The sequence below is a fragment of the Malaya genurostris genome, chromosome 2, assembly GCF_030247185.1.
Source record: "Malaya genurostris strain Urasoe2022 chromosome 2, Malgen_1.1, whole genome shotgun sequence".
NCBI classification, from domain to species: domain Eukaryota; kingdom Metazoa; phylum Arthropoda; class Insecta; order Diptera; family Culicidae; genus Malaya; species Malaya genurostris.
In genome coordinates this window covers 26,282,611-26,305,507 of record NC_080571.1, presented here as the reverse complement: position 1 = coordinate 26,305,507, position 22,897 = coordinate 26,282,611, and the positions used below count along the sequence as shown (strand labels likewise).

Here is a 22,897-nt window from a genome sequence, read left to right as displayed (position 1 = left end):
TTCTTCTTCGAGAACGTGATGGTCGAGCATTTGTCAGGATTCAATTTCATACGGTTTACTTTACACCACTCGGCGAAGCTCAACAACTGTCGTTGAAGAAAACCTGCATCTTCTGGGCTTCGAATGTAATAGTAGATCTTAACGTCATCGGCAAACGATAGACGAGGGCCCTCTAGAGTAAAGTTGACGTCGTTGAAGTACAGTAAAAATATTAAAGGCCCGAGATGACTACCCTGCGGAATTCCGGACGAAGCGATAAACTCATTGGAAACGTGATCGTCGATTTTCACTGCTAAACGACGATCTACAAGATATGACTGCAGCCACCGAAGGATGTTAGAGCCGAATCCAAGTCTTTCCAATTTAGCAATTGTTATATTGTGATTTATTATATCAAAGGCAGCAGAGAGATCGGTGTAAATAGCATCTGTTTGTAAGCCTTTTGACATACCATCAGTCACGTAGCACATGAATGACAATAGGTTCGTGGTTGTGGAGCGCTTGGGCATAAAACCATGTTGAGTGTCAACAATATATTGCTTGCAGTGGTTGAAAATCGGTGCCAGAATAACCTTTTCAAACAGTTTAGGAACTGCACTAAGCGATGTGATGCCACGGTAATTGTTCACGTCTTTTTTGTCACCTTTCTTATACACTGGGAACATAAAAGAAGATTTCCATAAGTTGGGAAAAACTTCTTTAGAGAGTGACATCCGAAATAGTCGACAAAGGGGAGCAATTACACCAGTCGAGGAATTTTTCAATATAACTGCCGGTAAGCCGTCAGGGCCAGAGGAGGTAGACGACTTCATGCAAGCGATTGCCGTCCGAATCGAATCCTCGTCAATATGAATGAGATTCAAAGAATTATTAGATTCTGGAACGTTGAGCGCGGCGAGTGTAATTTGTTGCGGGTTTAAGGTTTCGTTTGTAAAGGCACGAGAAAATTTTTCCGAAAAAAGCTGGCAGATTTCCCGCTTACACGAACCAGTAAACTCTCCAAACTTCATTATAGAAGGTAACTCAGACTCCTTCCTTTGCTCGTTCACGTGTTTCCAAAAAGACTTCGGATTGGATTTCAATATCCGTTGTACATTTTTCAAGTAGTTGACATGACAACGCTTGACAGTTTTCTTATATAATTGATTGATCTGGACATATTGATTACGCAGTGTGTATCCTCCATGTTTTGAATACCGTTTTAGGGCGGCTCTTTTAGTCGTTTTCAGTTGTCTCACTACGGTGGTCTGCCATGGTGGATGCAGGGAAAGCCGTTTGGATCGTTTTGGTACAAAGAAGTCAATCGCGTAGCTCATGACGTTAGAGAACGTTTGTACAGCAGCGTTGACATCATCATTGTCGAGAATTTCCTCCCAGTCAATATGTATTAGAAAGTCGGTCATTTTAGTGTAGTCAGCTTTATTAAAATTATAGCTGATGATGTCGGTCGTGTTGTAGCCATCTGGTGGAAGATTAGAGTTGAGCACAATATGAAGTGGCGGGTGATGTCGAACAGATTTGACCAAAGGAAACGGTGAGGCACTAATTATAGGTGCAACATCTGCTCTGCTCGAGAAGCATAGATCCAGCATTCGGTCGTTTTCGTTGGTAACAGGATTCGATTGGCGAAGTAAGTTCACACTATAACCGTCGAGCAAGGTCGTAATACCAACATGGAATGTTGAAAGCGTCGGATCAGCGAAAAAGAATCCACCGGAAGTTTCTTGCCATTTGATTCCGGGAAAATTGAAGTCTCCAACGATTAAAATTTCGTCGTTTGGACGCGCGTGAGTTGAAAAAATTTCATGAAGGGACTCTAAGTGAGCATTGATTAGAGCAAGATCGCGACATCGATCAGGTGGAAGATACACTACGCAGAGGAAGAGTGTGAACTCGGCGAGCTTGACACTGATCCACAATTGCTCGACACGACTACCAGGCGTAGATTCGATCAACTGCGCTTCGAAACGTCTATGTACCGCAACGAGCACTCCGCCTCCGATAGATTTGGGACTGTTAAGAGTACTGCGATCGGTTCGAAAAACTTCGTAACTGGCACCAAACCCCTGGACAGACAGCGTGTTTTCTCGGAGCCAAGTTTCGGTAAGAGCGATAATGTCAAAACAATCGTCTGAACTTGCTAACAAATACTCGTCGACACATGAGTTCATACCACCGACGTTTTGGTAGTAAATCTGCAGATTGGAGTTACTTGATCGGACTTGCGATGGAAGGCTGGAAACTGGGATCGGATCAGTGCTAGAACCGTTCAATGCAGATGAGTACTTGCCATTTGTGGTGGTTTGGAAGACCCCCTTTTCGTTTCCGCACACAGGACCGGGACGGCTGACGATCGCTGGCGGCAGTGGCTCGACTGTGGGGAACGTATCGGGGGCTTCCATGATGCTAACTATGTTGCGTCCCAGTCCAACCTCAAACGATAAATCATGCGCATCAATGGTGCTGGGCAGCAAGAGGTTTCCAACGAGGGGCAGACATCTACAAACGCGAGCAAGATCAGGACTTGGATGCAAAGAAAAAAGACAATACTTGCCGTGGAGAAATGATATAGCAAAGTTATTGCGCTTCTAATTCTGCTATTTACTACAGCATCCAGTTGAGCTCTGTGGCAGTACCATTCCAAATTGGCGACACAAACTGTTGCCTTGATGATACTTTTAATACACGAAGAGACGAGTTTTAATTCAAAACAAATTATTCTATTTTTCAGATACTTTCCCGATGCAGAACTGTCCCGACGGGTGCCCGTCAGTGCGGAGAAGCTTTCCAGTATAAATGTACGTGTCCCGGAGTATGGGTACGGCAGTAGAACCCGCACCATCATTTTGGTTGACCACGAAAATCACATGGAACTAATCGAAGAAACGATGGCCAGCACCGATCCGGACGGTGAGTGGCAGCGAACCAACATCGAACGACAGTTTTGATGGATGGTTTTAGTAGATTGAATAACTGATTCTTGATTCTGATAGACTTTGAATGTTAATTTATTTACATTTGATAATGTGTAGATGTATTTTTAGTTGATTTAGATTTTTTTCGTAGAAAAATCACTAGCTTACTGAAAGAAATTCCCAGCTCATTTTCGCTTGTTGATGGATTTTTTAATCGATCTATTTTTAGCACCTGCCGCAGCACCCTTTCGGGCTCCTTTTACAATGCTCTTGAATTGACCAGCATGTTTGGCTCGTTTTCTGCGAAACAAAAAGGGTAACGATTGCAGCTGTGTGAAACAAACGAATCAATTTAACTTACCTTCTATTCAACGAATTTCTACTCAACGGAACATAGGCAAACGGTTCGTGTTTGCCTTTTTTCAACATATCACCTTGTGCTTTCTTCGACCTGTAATCCGTTCCGGTCGAAGCGTACGTCTTGCTACTTTTGTTCGACTTTGTCGATCGGTTGGTGTAGCCGGATTTAACGGATGCCGCTACCGGCCGATGAATACCTTTACCGCCGGCAATGTACCGACTGCTGCCGGCAGTCATACCGGATCGAACGCTCATCGCTTCCATTGCTTTGCGCTTTCGGGACGATGGTCCCGCTTCGGCATCATCGGTTGCTACCTCTTCGCCACTGTCGCTATCCTCGTCGTATACACGCTTTTTGGCCTTCTCCTTGTAGCCAACGTTACTGTCGGGGTCCTCGTCCGAGTCGGAGTAGTCCTCGATGTCTTCGATGACCAGACGACCATCCGGAGCGGTGGCGAATCCCCGGTTGGGATCTTTCTTCTTTCTCGTTTGAGACCCCGAGGGCTCCGAATATTTCGATGGTTCCGATGCTGGAACGAAATAATTTGTTTTATAGTGGTTAATGTTTTATTTGACCTATTGAAACTGTAAGACGTTCATCGCAATTCTATATTTTTTTAGTTAATAATTTAGTTACATACAAAACTTAAATAGATCTCCCTCATGATCGACCATATTCAATTTTACTTAATTGGATGGATATAGATATTTTGCTCGCGCATTGCGAAAATCCTAACTGCTCGTCCGTCAAGTTGGCGAAATTGTTGAAATTGACCAAATCAATGGGAATCAACGCAATAAAAGTGTTCGGAGGTTAAAATGAAAGGTCTTATATTTGTTCTCATAAATATGACTAGAAGATACTTCAAAAAACTTTTTATTGAATCTTGAAGAAAAAACGTGCCTAATCCACCTAGCAGTGATATGATACCATTTTATCCACCCGCATTCCTATTCCTTCGAACCTAAACGTGTGACAATCGATTAACATGCGATATCGAAGTGAGTTGGAAATCACTTTTAAAGGTTTCACTTTCAGAACCGGTATTCAGCTATCAGCATAACCCAAAACGGTTCTTAAGGCCATGAATTAATATTAAGAATAAATAAGGACAGTTTTGAGCTTAATTTTGAAGATTTTAAAATCGAAGCTGTAATTCCAGAATCGGAAGTCGGAATCGGATACAATTCACTAATTTTGTGTGGGACCACGAGTATTTCAATTTGAATTTTTGTTTATGAAATTAATTTGGGCCATCTTTGCGAAAATGATTGAGCTTCTCTATTCCCGATACTTTCGGAACCTGAATTCGGAAATCGATGTAGTCGACTCCAGTTAACTTCACCTAAGGGTTTGTAAATCATTTCATTTGAATCTAATGATTAAAAAAATTGTATAGCCATCTTTGACAAATCGTAGTGCGTTCCAAATAAAATTTTTAAGTAACTTTCGAAAACCGAACACCGGTAAAATTGAAACAAGTTTACAAACCCCATTAATTTATGCGGAGTTGACATTTTTACACTAATCACCGTGTATCTCCTGAACCGGAAGTCGGATCTGATTACAAAAACAGAAGTTTTTATGGGATCGTAAGATCTTTCATTTGAATCTTAGACGAAGCAAATGGAAAAATAAGTGATATTATTTTAATCTCGTTACACATATCATTTCGTAGTTCCGGAGTCAAAAATCGAATCCCAATGAAATTCAGGAACCACATGTATGGACATGCACAAGACTTTTTTCGGTTATGCCATCTCCGAGAAAATTGAGTGAAATAATTTGTCACACACACACATTTGCTGATCTCGACGAACTTATTGGAATGATATATGTAGTTATGTTCTTCCAACAATTATAGCTGTAAGCAGTTTAAAATAAACATAAGCCATATTCGGATGATTATGTTGCCAAAAAAGGAACCGTGCTAAAATCGAAATGAGGCAAAATGTCATTAAAAAGATGCTCTACACAGTATATTTAGTGCGTAGAAACAATTGCATACAACAGTATTAAAAATCTTCACTTTGGTCCAAAACATCACTTTATCATACAGCGCTCAAAACTGCTACTGCTGGAATAGGAGGAAAAGTTGCTTACACAAAAATATCGATTTCCCCGTTAAAAATCCGTGTGAAATCAAACTTTCAAAACATATTTTGTTTACAAAGACAATTGGGACAAATATTGTCAAAAAAAAACTAAAATTTCGACTTAAAGGTAGCGCTTCGCCGTGGTCACGGGAGTTCGCTGCCTATCCCGGGGTTTCACGCACTTTACCCAAAATTGTGAGAAAACGGGGAAGAAAACAGAAATTCCAAGAACATACGATTCTAGATAATTAATTTTTCTATCGATTCGTATATAAATTGTGCCTGATAAACGTTTTTATCGAAAGATTTCGTGCGAGATTTGAAAATTAAATGAGTTTTTCCTTATTCTTTCGCACGCACACAATGTCAACGCATGCATTGGGGTGTGTAAAATGCCACATGCGGTAGACGCTAAGAACATTTCTTTTTCATTCGTATCCGAGCAGTCGTCCGCGATACACTTGTTTTTTTTCTGCTCCGTATCAGGACGGTATTAATTACAAAATCTCGAGTGCGAAGGTGTTTCCCTAGCAAGGGCTAGCGGAAACATTTCTGTTGTGAGATCTTTCTTAGATCTAATAAGTGATCGGCAGTGATACACACCGGCAGCAGACAGTTGTGTGCTTCAGCGTTTCTACCTGTCGCTTGAATAGCATCGGCACCAGCAGTGGTTGATTCATCAAGGTCACGCGAGGGAAACAATCGAAGCGAACTCATCTATCGGCTCAACAAACCATACCGGTGAAGTAGTTTTTTCCTTATTTTTATCTTTCTATTTCTTACTACCCTATCTATTTGCTCTATTTATCTTGTTGTTGTGGGAGATATGTCTTCCGATGGGGGGAACCCCGGGGAAGATGATGATGTACCTGAAGAGGTGGAACATTTAGATGAATACTCTTATGGTGACACATCTTACATGGATATCCCCGCAACCCCTTTGGAAAAACCACCCCTCCGTCGGAAGGTCTATCAGGATGACGGATCGGTTGGCCCGTGGGTGGTATACTTCCGGCCCATAGCTAAATCTCTTAGAGTCCTTAATATAGCTCGAGATCTGTATAAGTACTACTCGGCAGTGAAACACATTGACAAGGTGTCACCAAATAGACTGCGCGTCGTCGTGACTGATCTGAAACAAGCAAACGATATTGCTAGCAATGAGATCTTCACGAGGGAGTATCGCGTCTACGTACCTTCTCGGATGGTGGAGATCGACGGTGTGGTTCGCGAGGAGAGTTTAACGGTTGAAGATCTTATGAAGGATGGGATTGGCCGCTTCAAGAATGTCGATCTTCAACCAGTGAAGATATTGGAGTGCAAGCAATTGCACTCTAAATCGGCACAAGATGGGAAGTACTACCCATCAGACTCTTTTCGTGTGACCTTCGCCGGTTCTGCACTTCCGAATTACGTTTTAGTGGGAGGGGTTCGTCTACCTGTCCGGTTGTATGTACCGAGGGTAATGCACTGTTCGAACTGCAAAAAGATGGGACATACGGCACCATACTGTTGTAACAAACCACGGTGTGGTAAATGTGGCGAGGGACACGGGGATGACTCATGCAGGAAAACGACCGAAAAGTGTATTTACTGTGGCGAGAATCCGCATGATCTTTTTGAATGCTCCAAGTACAAACAACGCGAGGAAAAGCTTAAGCGAACCGTAAGGGAGCATTCTAAACGATCTTACGCGGAAATCCTCAAACGAGCCACTCCCCCTACCCCTAACAATCCGTTTGCTCTTTTGTCGACTGACGCTGATGCTTCTTATGACCCCGGCGTAGGACCTTCTTCTCTTCAGCTAGGAACAAATAGGAAAAGACCAATTATGTCCTCTCCTAACCTTCCTCGCAAAGGTCTAAAAGTACTACATCAAAATGAAAATAAAACATTAAAGTTCAACCAGAAAAATTCCGTTGAACCCAAGCCAATACCGCCTGGATTTCTAAAATACAACCAGGAATTTCCTGCGCTTCCAGGGACACCGAAAAACCCAGGTGATCCCAAAACACAACCAGAAAATCCGACAAACTCTGGATTACTAAAATTCTCTGATATCGTGGACTGGATATTAACAGCCTTCAATATAACTGATCCTCTTAAAAGTATTCTAACGGCTTTATTACCAACAGTAAGAACATTTTTAAAACAGTTGACAGAACAATGGCCCCTCCTTGCAGCGATCGTATCTATCGATGGCTGAAATACCTACAGAAATCGAGAATATGATCACTATACTGCAGTGGAATTGCAGAAGTATCATCCCAAAATTAGATTCTTTCAAATTTTTGATAAATTCGCGTAACTGCGACGTATTTTCATTGTGTGAAACATGGCTCACTTCAAATATAAACTTTGACTTCCACAATTTCAACATTATACGCCTGGATCGAGGAGACTCCTATGGAGGGGTTCTTTTAGGGATCAAAAAGTGCTATTCGTTTTATAGAATTAACCTCCCCTCGATCCCGGGCATTGAAGTTGTTGCTTGCCAAATCAGAATTAGAGGCAAAGATCTTTGTATAGCTTCTATCTACATACCTCCCAGAGTCTCGATAGGGCATCGACGACTGGCAGACATCATTGAGCTTCTTCCCACCCCGCGGTTAGTTTTAGGAGACTTTAACTCGCATGGTACGGGGTGGGGCTGCCTATATGATGATAACCGTTCTTCGTTAATTTATGATCTGTGCGACAACTTCAATATGACAATTTTAAATACGGGTGAAATGACACGCAATCCAAGACCGCCAGGCCGCTCTAGTGCGCTGGACTTATCCCTTTGCTCGACATCACTACAGCTAGATTGCAAGTGGAAGGTAATCCCTGATCCCCACGGTAGTGATCACTTGCCGATTTTGGTTTCAATATCCACTGGTGCACAAACACCGACATCAGTCGATATGACATATGATCTCACGAAAAACATCGACTGGAGTTCCTACTCGACCGCGATATCCCAAGCTCTCGAAACGAAACAACCAGATTCGCTAGAAGAAGAATACAAATCCCTAGCTGACTTGATCCTCAACGCCGCGATTCAAGCCCAGACCAAACGAGTACCCAAAACTACAATCACTACGCGACCCTCAACCCCATGGTGGGATAAAGAGTGCTCGGAAATATATAAAACAAAATCATCCGCGTATAAAAAATTCGGGAACAGTGGCAAGCGCGAAGACTACGAGAAATATGCATCACTAGAAAAGACCCTGAAAAATCTGATTAAAGCAAAAAAAAAAGGTTACTGGCGTCGGTTCGTCAATGGCCTATCTAGGGAAACATCGATGACCACTCTGTGGAATACAGCCCGTCGTATGAGAAATGCAACCACTAATAACGAATCCGTAGAATATTCAAATCGCTGGATATTTGACTTCGCCAAGAAAGTTTGCCCGGATTTTGTTCGCGAATCGAATGTCTATCGCGTCGCGTCCTCTCGATACAGTGAAAACGATTCCCCCTTTACGATGACGGAGTTTTCTCTAGCCCTCTTATCGTGCAACAACAATGCCCCAGGGTGTGATAAAATTAAATTCAACTTGCTTAAAAATCTTCCCGATATCGCGAAAAAACGTCTGTTAAACTTGTTCAACAAGTTCGTCGAACAGAACTTTGTTCCTCAAGACTGGAGACAAGTGAGGGTTATCGCTATTCAGAAACCGGACAAACCAGCCTCCAACCACAACTCGTATCGGCCGATTTCAATGCTTTCCTGTATTCGGAAACTGCTGGAAAAAATGATTCTGTTTCGTCTCGATGAATGGATGGAAACAAGTGGCTTGCTTTCAGATACACAATTTGGCTTCCGTAAAGGCAAAGGAACGAACGATTGCCTTGCGCTGCTTTCTACAGAAATTCAAATGGCATTCGCTCACAAGAAGCAAATGGCATCAGTATTCTTGGACATAAAGGGGGCTTTTGATTCAGTTTCCATAAAAATTCTCTCGGAGAAGCTGCACAAGCATGGTCTTTCCCCACATTTGAACAATTTTTTGCACAACTTATTATCGGAAAAGCACATGTTTTTTACACATGAAGACTTGACGACCTCACGAATTAGTTACATGGGCCTTCCCCAGGGCTCATGCCTCAGCCCCCTTCTTTATAACTTTTACGTCAATGACATCGATGAATGTCTTGAAAATTCTTGCACGTTAAGGCAACTTGCAGATGATGGCGTGGTGTCTATTACAGGATCCAAGTCTACCGACCTGCAAGGACCATTACAAACTACCTTAGACGCTTTGTCTACATGGGCTCTACAGCTAGGTATCGAATTCTCCACGGAGAAAACTGAGTTGGTAGTATTTTCCAGGAAGCGTGAACCTGCACAACTACAGCTTCAACTAATGGGTCAAACCATAGCTCAGGCCTTCACATTCAAATACCTCGGAGTCTGGTTCGATTCCAAAGGTACCTGGGGATGTCACATTAGGTATCTGAAACGAAAATGCCAAAAAAGAATCAACTTTCTCCGTACAGTGACCGGGACTTGGTGGGGAGCTCACCCAACAGATCTTATAAGGCTGTACCAAACAACGATATTGTCAGTGATGGAGTATGGATGTTTCTGTTTCCGTTCAGCCGCGAAGATACACTTTATCAAGCTGGAGAGAGTCCAGTATCGTTGCTTGCGTATTGCCTTGGGTTGTATGCAGTCGACTCATACGGGGAGTCTCGAGGTACTAGCGGGAATTCTACCGCTGAAAAACCGTTTGTGGGATCTCTCATATCGACAACTCATTCGATGTAGCGTCTTAAACCCGTTGGTTATCGATAACTTTGAACGGCTAGTCGAGCTTAATTCTCAGACCCGATTTATGACATTGTACTTTGATTTCATGTCACGTAACAATTATTCTTCTTCATATAATCCTCACAGTGTTCGTTTCTATGATACTTCTAATTCTACGGTGTTTTTCGACACATCCATGAAAGAAGATATTTATGGAATCCCGGATCACGTATGCCCTCAAGTGATCCCAAATATTTTTAATGACAAATTTAGAGAAGTCGACTGTAATAAAATGTTTTACACTGACGGATCACATCTCGACGGGTCCACTGGCTTCGGTATTTTTAATGAAAATTTCACCGCCTCCTATAAACTCAGTGATCCGGCTTCAGTTTACGTCGCAGAACTAGCTGCAATTCAGTATACCCTTGAGATCATTGAAACTTTGCCCACAGACCACTACTTCATTGTATCGGACAGTCTCAGCTCTATCGAGGCTCTTCGCTCAGTGAAGCCTGGAAAGTACTCGCCGTATTTCCTGGGGAAAATACGGGAACAACTGAGTGCTTTATCTGCAAAATCATATCGGATTACCTTGGTTTGGGTCCCATCACATTGTTCCGTAAGGGGCAATGAGATGGCGGACTCACTGGCCAAGGTGGGCGCATTACAAGGTGAAACCTATGAAAGACCAATCTGCTTCAATGAATTTTTCAGTCGTTCTCGTCAAGAGGCACTCGTCAGCTGGCAAACCTCCTGGAATGATGGATATCTAGGACGGTGGTTACATTCCATTATACCGCAGGTATCGACGAAAGCTTGGTTCCGAGGGTTGGACGTGAACCGGGACTTTATTCGCACAATGTCAAGACTTATGTCCAACCACTCTTTGCTCAAAGCGCATCTTCATCGTGTTGGCCTTAGTGAGAGTAATCATTGCGTTTGCGGAGACGGTTATCATGACATCGAGCATGTTGTTTGGGTGTGCTCCGAGTATTGCGACGTCAGACTCCAGCTAATTGATTCCCTTCGGGCCCGAGGTAGACCACCTTATGTTCCAGTCCGTGACGTTTTGGCAACCCGAGATCTCCTTTACATGACCTACCTCTATAACTTCCTCAAAGCTATAAACGTGCAAATCTAGTGCCCTCTCTTTCTCTTTCTTTCTTCTACAGTGGTCCTACCCCAAATGAACTAAACACTGGTCAAGCTGAATTGCTGGAAACCATCCATAAATGACACACCGACATCAAAGTACACCAACAAAGCATCCGAGTCTAGTACAGTCTCTTCCTCGTTACAATCTGGAGAACGTCAAGAACTCGGAAATGAAAAGTGTGTTAAGAAGATGCAAGCTATTAATGAATGATTTGTAATACCAAAATATGTTCAAAATCAATACAGTATAGGTCCCACCCTCCTGACACTCCTTTACTAACTTTAGGGGAGCAGGTCGCCCCATAATACGGCTTCCACTCATATCCACCTAACAACAAGATAATCGGCCACGTTAAGCTAACGCAAATGAGCCCAATAAAAATTTTATTATAAAAAAAAAAAAAAAAACATTTCTTTTGTTTTCGTTGTCCGTTTTCTCTGCGTAAACGTTGAATATAGATGAGTAGAAAATGTAACTAAGTGTTACTACTTTGTAAAATAATTTCTATTCATGTTTCAGTAGAACCAGAAATCAGTAATGATTTTCATCGCTACTAGCTTTGACGCTTTGTTGAAAACGTAGCACATCCCTACATATGCGAGTTGTTTAGAGCGAGAAAAGGAAAAAAGAAAACAAAATGTTTAATAAAACTCGCACGGAATCTCGCGAAAGAAAAGCTTTCTAGCTGGTATTTTTCTCCAAATGCATAGTAAGATCATTTACCTACAATCGTATGTTTTTGATTTTTCGTGAATCGGGCTAGTATTGGAGAAATTTGCAATTTTGCGTGAAATTTCGGCGACAAAGCAAGAGGAAGCAGTGAGTTGTCTCGCTTCGACCTGACCACGGCGAAGCGCTACCTTAAAAAGTAAGCCTCTGGTCTCAAAAATTTAAATATCGTTCAGGACGACGAGATTTTTCACTATTTTCGGTACTTTCGGAAACGAAAACCGACATTGCCGAAATAGGTTCGTTTGGCCAGCAACCAACATAAACTACAATTTGAAACAGCTTTGAGGTAAAATTTTTGAAAAGTTTTCTCTTTTTTTGCATGGTCACTTCAATGATGGTTTTAAATTTGAAACACACTTCAATTCCTGAACCAATTCAATAACAACTTATTGGGCTGTAAGACCTACTATTTCTGGTACTTTCGGAGCCGTAATTTAAGTACCGATATAGCCGAAATCGGCTCATTGAGTAATTGAGACAAACTTCAAAATTAGTTTCTTTGGGCCAATTTTCGAGACTTTTTTCCGTACTTATCATCGTCGCTCCAAATGACGGTATGAGCTTATGAACACATTTCATACTGTAATTCCGGAACTTTAATGAAATTCAACAGTAGTTTATAAAGACTGTCCCAGAAAGTATCAACGCAACCAAAAACCGCTGCCATTTCGCAATGGTTCAGAATCTGTCAATTTTAATGACTGCGTCCTGTTGTTTACACTCTTCTCTAACCACTTGTGCAGTTGTTTATTCGTTTTCATTAGTTTGTTTCGAAAGGCGTGGACTTTCAGCAGAACAACGTCGAAAAATTGTGTACAAATGATGCACAGAACGCGGACTGTCACTGAGAAAGATAGCAAAAATGGAAGGAGTAAGTGAAAAAGCCGTGCGAAATGCAACCAGGAAGTTCGGTGAGGATAACACCTTTGAGGATAAACCGAAAACGGGTCGAAAAAAAGGTCCTGCTAATCCTCAGTTGGATAAACGTATACTGAAGACGTTTGAGCAAAAGAAGGAGGTTTCAGTTCGGGATGTGGCCAAAAAAGTGGGCACTTCGAAGTCAAATGTTCTTCGTGCTGAAGAACGTTTGAATCTTCGAACCTATAAGAAGAAGAAACAACCAAAACGTAGTCCGAAACAAGAAGCATCGATCACGCCGAGGGTTCAAAAGCTGTACTATTCGATTCTTGTTGGAAATTTGAACTGCATAATCATGGACGACGAAACCTTCGTAAAACTCGATTACAAATCCTAGCCGGGACCACAATATTATACGGTGCGATAAGGGCAAGTGTTGAACCAGTCCGAGACATCGATTGAAGTCGAAAAAATTGGTAAGAAAGCTATGGTCTGGCAAGCAATTTGTAGCTGCGGTAAGATTTCGAAACCCTTCATCACCACTGCTTCAATGAACAGCGAAAAATACATCAAGGAATGTTTACAAAAACGACTTCTACCCATGATTCGAAGCTACAAGGATCCTGTTGTCTTCTGGCCAGATCGTGCTTCTTGCCACTACTCGAAATCAACGGTAGAATTGTATACTACCAAAAATGTCGCTTTCGTCCCAAAACACATGAATCCACCAAATTGCCCACAACTTCGACCAATTGAGGAATTTTGGGCATTAAGGAAGGCACATCTTAGGAATCATGTCTCGGCAGCCGAAACCATTCAACAGCTCGAAAAAGATTGAAAAAATGTGTCAAAACTTGTCGCCACGGAATTTAATGAGGAACGTTCGCAAGAAGGTGCGCCAGCTAGTCTACAATGGCTAAGTAGCAAATGTTGAGAATAATATTCTGTTGTTGTAGTCTAATATTATCAGTATATCGAATAAAATTTGAATATCTAACACTGAATTATTTACAGCGAAATCAAAGTGCGTCCATACTTTCTGGGACAGTCTTTAAGACCGTAAGACCTTTCATTCTAACTTCAGTTTGTGAAAATCCGTTTAGACATCTCGGAGAAATGGAGTAAGTTCCGGTTTAGAGTTTTTGACCATTAGCTCCGGTATTTTCGGAATCGGGAATTAAGAATTGATATATCGGAAATCGATTTTTTTTTTGGTAATCAACCAACGATTCTATAACATTTCCCCGAAACCATTTCGTTGGAAAATTTCTTGCAGAACGAACCATTCCCCAGAAAGCACTTCCCAAAGTGTACCTCATTCCAGAATACTGTTTCCCAGAAAATCATTCTCCAGAATATAAAAAGTCGAAGCTTATTCCCCAGAAATTTATTGCTCAGAAACGGGGCTACCACGTTTATCCAAAAATCGTTTGGCATAATGATCTTTTGGCATAACAGTCATTTGGCATAGCAAATCAACATGCTGCTTAATAGAATTTGTTCCAATTTAAGCACTATTTACACTAGGCCGTGACGTATCCGCAACGTACCGGGATTTATTTGTAAAATATTATCATCATACCGTGCACTTTCCGTGTCGCTGTCGTTGCTATTAGTAACATACGCAATCGTTGCGTTTGATGTTTTTCTGTTCTTCACGATGATGGTACATTTTTCCAACGAAGAATCGATCGTTATTGCAATTGCTCTGGATGACGAAGATATCAGCAGATATTTAGCAACAGGAGACACAATGGAAGAGCTCTGTTCGTTTCTGGAGGCCGCAGAACAAGCCCAAACCAAACGACTTCTTGGTCCATCGTCTAACAGAAGGCCCCCAAACCCTTGGTGGGACAAAGAGTGCTCAGATGCTTAACACGTGAAACAAAATGATTTCAAGACGTTTTTAAAACGAGGAGGAGGAAGTCCACAGAATTTTGAAAAATTCTTGATTTTAGAAACCAAGTACAAGAATTTTGAAAATTCTTGATTTTAGAAACCAAGTACAAGAGCATACTTCGGGCCAAGAAATGTAGCTATTGGAGACATTTTGTCGAAGGTTTGTCAAGAGAAACCTCAATGAGCACTCTTTGGAATACGGCCAGACGAATGAGGAATCGTAACGTAGGAAATGAGATGGCGGTTTAATTTGAACTGCTTTAAGCACTGATGAACAATACATGCACAATATATTTTTATAAAAAGTTATTTTCCCCATACAAACTTTAAACCTCGGACGCGAAGATATAGTTTCACCGATCGAACTAAAATTTTACTCAGTTCTAATGGCACCCGAAACAAACACAAAGAGTTTGGTGGAGCGAGAAAATAAACCTTTTCTTGTACTTTTCATTCTAAGGTTTTCAAAAGTACAACAAGAAAACTTGGGGTAAAATAAGTATGATAGCGTTTCATGCGGTCCTCCTAAATACGTCACATTTCGTATCCATTTATAGCGCAGGTCAAACCGGTGGATATGGCACTACAATGAATAAGTTAGCTGTGAGCTGCTATCCGTCACGCTGCTTCTAGGGATAACTTTTGAATGCCCTAAATGGCAATTGATAACCGATAAGCAATTGATTGTTTCAATAAAAATATTTGATCATAAACTATTTGAAACAACTTGGATCCCGTCGCCTATTTTCCACATCAACAATTCGAACAACCCCACAGAGCTTTCCCTTTGTTTCAATTACTCACTTGTAACCTTGCTAATGGCATCCAAATCCGCCAGGTCGACAATGTTGTCCGGAGATTCCTTGATGTAAGTGTTCATCTTTCTCCGTGCCTTCTTTTCGTCTTCCACGCCGGAATCCGAATCGGACTCCGAATCAGCCAATATGTCATCGATTCTGTTGATGAACAAAACAAACGATGAACAACGGTTTTCTCCAAAACACGACAAACCTACGTTAAACTCTTCTTCTCCAAATGACCAGCCAAATCATCTTCCTCGTCAGTTTCGTCCTCGTTGGTAGCGCCCTGTTTCTTCTGTTTCTGCTGCTCCAGAAGTTTGTTCCGTTTGGCACGGGCAAGCTCCTTACGAATTTTCTTCAGTCGTTTGTGTGTTACTTCGTCGTTACCCGGAACGAGCTTGACGATTTCCTCGGCACCGAACCGTTTGGCGAGCCGCTTCAACGTGTACCCGATCAGTAACCGACAGTGACGTTTCGTGTCCGGCACCATCGACGAGAGGGCCTTCATCTGTAGCGAAAAAATATTGTATTTTTTCATCGAAAAATAGAAACAAGACTTACAATCATCTGCAAATAGTTGGTGACCATCGGAACCGGCAGTATTTTGATGTACAACAGCAGAAAGTTAAGTGCAGCGTCCACCTCGGATCGGTTGTGTCCCATCATTATGGTTAGCACTTGTTCCAGCATAAACTTCAACGAATCCACCGTCAGCGAACCGGTGAAGGTTTGCAAAATGTTCTTCAGAACCCATATGGTGTTGGTGATCAGAGTGCTGTCTCCGATCAGACCGGCGATGGCCAGGTTTTCGAACTCATTCAGTTTATTTTCGTTCTGTAATGAGAGGTTCGTATGAGCTCAAAAAACAGCGGCATTTGATTGTGAATCAAGAAAGTAGATTACATTGTACATTGTTCCAATCATTTCGATTAAATCGTTGGATAGATTTTCCTGCTTGACGGCTTCCACGTTGTACGAGGCGATCGCTTCCGGTACGGTTCGGGTGATGATTTTATTGGTGATTTTTATGTCCGGATTCTTTTCGATAAGTAACTTAAGACACCTAGAATTGAGAAAAAAAAAACAGTTGAAAAATCGATAGATGTTTCTTCTGTTGAAACTTACGCCAAACGCGGTGCCTGAATTCCATCGAAGGTTGAGTGTAGCGTTCCCAGCAACAGCTTTTCCACGTTGCCCCGTTTGTTTGCAACAAACTCCTGACAACCGGCGTTCTCGGAGGCAAGGATCTCTCGCAGCAGTTTGAAGGCTTTCTTCATCTGTCGCCGTACGTTGGCATTGGATTTGGCTACCGTGTCCTGAGTCTTGTCACGCTTTAGAATTGCAACGATATAGCGCTGGTAGATCTCGTCCAGCTTATCGGACGACTGATGGAGCGACAGTTGCTCTACCACATCGAAAAGCATATCGTAGAGGAACGTACCGGGAGCTTTGGTGGTCAGTTGCTCCAGTGCCGTAGAGTGCATTTCATCCAGCACGGGTTTCGGGGTGATAGCGAGATAGACGCGAATGGTTTCGAACGCGGCCTGACGAACTTCGTTCTCGTAACTTCCCTTCGGTTTGGTAGTGTAGATGTTGAACAGCCGAGGCAGGAAATTTTTCGCAAATCTGCCCACTTCCGCTTTATCCGAATCCGATTCCAGATGCGTGATTAATTCTTTCAAACCGTCCAATATGGCAGAACGCAGAGGTGGATTCTCGTTCAGGACGGTACCGAGAGTTTTCGCGATGTGACGGAAGTTTTCCACATCCTTCGGGCGACGACAGAAACCGGGGAAAAGACCCCACAGTTGACAGCACAACAACTCAAAAATGTGAGCCTGTTGTTTGTTCTCCGATTCTTTGAACTTATTCCACAGCACGAAACATTGGTAGGCTAGTTTCAGGATGACATTGTTGAAAATTTCCAACCGAGATTGGTTGAGGCCTTCGCGGAACAACGGCAACATCCAAGTCTTATCCAGTTCAATTTTTCCGGACCCGTCGGCCAATGGAATGCACTCCAAAACCACACCGGTATCCATCGAACCGATTGCTTGAAGGACGGCGTGTTCGATTTGAATTCGACTTGACGATTGCGGATCGTAGCGATTGCCCAAGGACTTCAAAGCGGGTGCCAGAGTCGATCCGAAATGACCTCCGGCGATATCGAACGCTATTGCCAGGATGACGAGCACCTGATTCGCTGCATGCCCAAAAGGTGCCGAATTGAGCACATCGTTTATGGATTTCAACACCCGTTCGATCGGAATCCGGTGCTTTTCGACTTCGTCATCTTCGCAGCAGGGCTGAACACATTCGTACAGAATGTCCTTCAGTGCGTTCGAAGCACACGACACGACTTCCATTTTCTCCGATCTCCAGAAATCGTTAGTGCAAATGTCCACAAATCTTGGCAGAGCACTGCTGCACATTGTCAGATTGTATTTGGCCAAGAAAAGATGACCTTCCTTCAGCACAGTCAACCAGGCTATTGTTTGTTTCGTGTCGGACTTATCCGGACGATAGTCGTACAGGGCAGCTATGAGCTTACCGGCCAACACTGGAGTTAAATTTTCCGATTTCGACGAAAACAGTGAATGGAACGTTTGGAAGCAGTTGGTTCTTATTAGCACATTGGTAGCTGTCATAATCGACAGTAAATTTTCCGCAGTCAACTTGATATCGTCTTTGGAAAAACCGGGCAATGCGTTGTGAAGCAGTCCCAGTGTGTGAAGGACCAACGTTTGATTGTTACCAATATTCTCCGGTTTGAATTGTCCGACACAGAATTTCGCCACACGACTACCAACCGGATGACATTTTACTACCGGTTTCGGTGCCACACCTCCGTCCATGTTGTCGTCTGCTTCTTCCTCAATTTTAGGCGGAAGCATGAAGCAACTTCCATGAATAATGGCCACCACCGCATGCTGAGCTGCCTTTCTAATTTTTGGTTTGGTGTGAATAACAAACGACAAAAGGGCATCAAAAAATTTCAACGTTGACGAAAGCTTCCACTGCGAATACTCCTGCGCCCGCAACAACACCGACAGGCATCCTATAATGCTTCGGACGATGTTCTGATTGTCTGCATCAGCATACCGTTCTAGCAGATTCAATAGTGTTTGACCGGTTTCGGAAAACTTTTTTCTTAACACACCTTCCGGAACTGACTTTATGCCCATCGACAGCAGTGAAATGACAGCCACGGTATCGGTTTCTTCTTTGGTCGCCTCTAGTGTTTCCATCAGTCCAAGGAAATACTCTGTACTACTTTGACCCCCTCCTTTTTCCTTAATGACCTGTAAAAACCAACAAGTTTTTAATCCTTTCCAAACGAGCACACACACACACACCGTGCTGAACCTACCTCGGTCAAAGCGGCCAATATTGCTAGCATATCCTTTTGCAGCTGTGAATCCGCTCGGAAACTATTCAACAGCTTTTTAAAGCTCATGTTGCTGCACGCACTCCAGTTTGAGGCGAACGTCTGAAAAGTTTTGAACGTTCCAAGCTGTGACTCGGTCATGCCGTCTCCATCGGCCAGGGATTCGTTCATGCTGAACGATCGCAAACTGACGGTGAGATCATTAACCGTTGGGCCACCACCTTGTTTCGGGGTGTTGTACGATTGCACAGCGTCATGTTTCAACACTGCCTCCAGCGTAAGCTTGCTGGGTTCGGTTCCGACGGTCGCCGACGATGAGGTCGGTTTCAAGCTAAGATTCGACTGGAAAAAGCTACTCCTCGCTTTTGCTCTATGCTTGTTCGATTCCGGGTTCGAGTTGGAAGCTTGACCTCGAGCCCATCTTTTGGTTCCAACTTTTTTCTTCAATTTGGAACGAAATTTTCCCATTCTCAACCCAGGTTGCCTTCTTTTTCACCAAAATGAACGCACAAACTACCGAAACGACACACCGCATGGAAAACAAAACAAACGTGCTCACGCGAGAACTGTCAAAAATTATCCTGATGAAAATGTCATACACGGTTAAATGGAAGTACCGAAAATGAGGTTTAGTTGGCCCAGATTTTCAATCTGCAAGAAATTTTTTCCGGCATAATTTCGCCTAACGATTATTATTGTCTTTTTTCTTTTTGCGATATTGACCTAACCAGAGACCATTTTTTTCGTAGAAACAGAAAATGAAAATTATAGAATGATAGTATTCAAGGGAGAGCAAGGATGTGAATATATAGAACGGAAAGGTGAGACCGACGACACGACCTGCCACTCGTCTATCAAAACTGTATCGTAAATTTAACTACCCCTCAGTAACTGGAAATGTCAAATCGGAAACGCTAGTGAATTTTTTTAAACTGGCAGCACAAGTTGATATGTTTATTGATTTTGAATAACAGTCACCATATCCTTGGTTACTGCATATCGAAGGTAAGGTGAATGTAAACAAAATAAATTTCAGATCGGTTATTATATTACGGAACATTTTAATGGATTTATCTGACTCTAGCGGAATGTAAAAATAGAGGAGTATGAGTTATGTCTTTTATAAAGCCAAGTTCAAAATTCAGGTCTTGACTTGAAACCGTTGTGTGAGAAGGAAGACATGGAAATGACCGACAACGAGCTGAGCGAGGCTAGTGCTCTGCGGTACCTGCATAACGTACGGTAAAATGATTTCATTGTGGAATTTCACTAGTAATCCTCGAATAGTGGCCAACAAGATGAAATACTGTTTCTACTGCTGCGCAATCAACCGACACAAAACAATTTTGACACCGGCGTATTACACCGAATCCTACTGTCCAGAAAAGCTAGCAGTTGAAGTGTACGGATGAATCGCTGGAAGCAGATCATTGTCCTCGTTCGTTGGTTTCATCCATAGTTTTGATTAAATTCCGAAAATCGAGTTCATTTAAATGCATTTCTGCTTAATTTGGACAAAGTTTAACACTAATAAAACTATTCCACCGCTTTCAAAACATGTTTATTTGTTTTGGGGTTCCTTGGTAACTAGTCCATAGCAACTTAAACAGTGTTGCTCGAGAAGATTATTTTTATCATTTACAAGGGGTCGCTAGATTTGTGGTAACTGGCGGTGAATCGTTAGCGAACAGTTTTAATGCTGATTTTTCTTCGGAGTGCCTGGTCGTGTCGTCGGTGAGACGTAACAGAGGGTCATTTAAGCAAGCAGAGACCCACATTACCAGATCCGAATGGATTCCGAATCAATTCCGAATCGACGAGAAATTTTCATTCGGAATTTCATGTGGAAATCATAATGAATTCCGAATCAATTCCAACTCCAGTGCAACAACCGATTCCGAATGAATTTCGCCTACAACCGGTTGATTCGGAAATCAGTCGGAATTGAGTGAGAAGATGCGGACTGAATTGTCAATTTGTCTTTTTCTTCTTTCCCGATTTTGCACGTTTTCGTGCTGATTTTCAATTTATTTTTAAATGAAAACATTAAATAACTGAATATACAAATTTAAATCTTCAAGTTTTACGGATATACAAAACTAGTAAATTAACAGTTCTTCTTAGAATTCCTACATAAACTGTTGAAATTCGCTGGAAATTAACAAAACGGCCTACCTTAGTCAGCATCATCCATTCCTCTAGCTGGAGTGTAGTGAAATGGCTTAAGTCGCCTAAATTTTACACTAACACATTCATAAAATGAGTGAATAATCAATGACATTTATAATGTCACTGTTAATCGGGTTGATCGAGCAGCCAACTCAGGCGAAAATTCAAGCACTAAACCAATCAAGCACTGAAAAATCATGCAGTCGAGTAAGAATTCATTACGCATTCCGTCATTTCGACAATGCCCACATTATCCGTTATTTCGATAATGCCCACATTATCGGAATGACGGAATGCGTAATGAATTCTTACTCGACCGCATGAATTTTAATTTCTTTTTCTCTTGAAAGAGATTATCAGTTTTTCACATGAAATTTGTCCATTCCTTAGTAATGTTTAGCTCTATTCGACTGAGAACATAATCGAAAGTTTCAATTGACATTCTAGTGTAGGCGAATAATATTTTCGTTAATCATATTACAAATGATGAAACTCACTCTTTTTACGTTTTTACAGATTTATTGGGTAAATTACTTCCAATTACTTTCAATAAAAATATTGTGAATAATTTGAGAAACGAAAAAAGAAACGAAATTCTTCACCAGACGAATCCATGATTATTTATGATTGTCAGATTCCAAACAAATTTTTATTACATACAGACTGTGAATCTTTCGCGGTTAATTTTAACTTTTGGTTAAAATCTGACACATGAGTGGTTATCTTGTGTCGACTAGTTAAATTTAACTTAAACTGCGGCCCATTTCAAAGTTTGACGGATGGAAAGTTATTTGAGTTTATTTTGCTATGGAAATAAATTTGCCTAAAGAATTAATATTAGAATTTTCTTTGCAAGATTTTTTTTCTGTGTCGGAAAATAACCATCGATGTCAGTTCGCTTTCACATCTCATCCAAGTCAGTCGATATAACAAAACCGCTTACGTTCGGGACGGAAGATGTTGGGAACAAATGTCTATACACGCTTTTAATTTGTTCTATGTTAAGTCAACAAAGTTTTATTTCATTATGAACGTTCGCGTTAATTCATATAACCGTATTATCACGGCCACCCCGTCAGACCGAACGTAAAAGAAGAAACCAAGTACAGTATTGTATAGTGAACAATAGATCGACCTCGAAATGACTGAACCAAACGAACAAAAGCTACCGCCGAAGTGCAAAATTCGACCTTCGATGCGAGAACTTGAAGGTCTGCTTAAGGAGCAAATGCACACACTTAGAAAATTTCGCAGAATTCGGTAATTTTTTACCGAATTTTCAACAGCTGAACGTTCGGTAATCAGTTCGGTAATTAAATTGATTACCGATCATACGGTAATTGCTGAACTGTCAAACAACTACCGTAAACTGTAAAACAAATGAATCTAACTGATTGTTCGGTAATTTTTTGTTTGTTTGTTTTCCTTTGGTTAAAATTCTGGATTTTCGGATTTAAAAAAACAACACAAATTCACAAATAAGAATGAAGTAAATTCCTGTTGTGGCTATGGTTTTATTCCACAAAAAAAGGGTCAAATGTTCCGGCTGACCGGAATTATGAGTGCCTTCCAAAACACTGCACAATCCTTCGAGTCAACCAGAAATTACCCTCGAACGATTTGTGTAGGCAGCAAGTGGACAAGTGATACAAAATTTTTTTCCGCCTATAAGTAAACAAAAAGCTTTTAGTGGTTCAAATGTTTTAAAAATTTTAGCACCTGTATCTCAATCCATTCGATGAACTCTTCGAAATTTTTTTCGTTTGGTTAATAAAAAGA

The 22,897-nt window shown here is 41.7% G+C and overlaps 2 protein-coding genes across 8 annotated transcripts in view; one reads left to right on the top strand and one right to left on the bottom strand.

The window, feature by feature from the left end:
- Positions 1 to 11,673, top strand: part of LOC131432587 (transport and Golgi organization protein 2) — a 130,601-nt gene extending 118,928 nt beyond the window's left edge. For 6 of the 7 annotated variants that reach the window (XM_058598939.1, XM_058598935.1, XM_058598937.1 and 3 more), the window contains exon 4: positions 2,732 to 2,948. In XM_058598939.1, the coding sequence (XP_058454922.1) occupies positions 2,732 to 2,948 (217 nt within the window). Of the gene's footprint in view, positions 1 to 2,731; positions 2,949 to 11,288 lie in introns of those variants that run through there. The other variant, XM_058598940.1, reaches the window with a different exon arrangement.
- LOC131432584 (RRP12-like protein) lies at positions 2,978 to 21,005 on the bottom strand. The gene is made up of 8 exons (XM_058598930.1): positions 18,932 to 21,005; positions 16,687 to 18,863; positions 16,465 to 16,624; positions 16,123 to 16,395; positions 15,777 to 16,069; positions 15,566 to 15,717; positions 3,277 to 3,805; positions 2,978 to 3,215 (listed from the first exon to the last, which is right to left on the bottom strand). Exons 1-8 carry the CDS (start codon positions 19,415 to 19,417, stop codon positions 3,101 to 3,103), a joined length of 4,185 nt encoding a protein of 1,394 aa, XP_058454913.1. The 5' UTR covers positions 19,418 to 21,005; the 3' UTR covers positions 2,978 to 3,100.
- Positions 21,006 to 22,897: the final 1,892 nt, after the last annotated feature.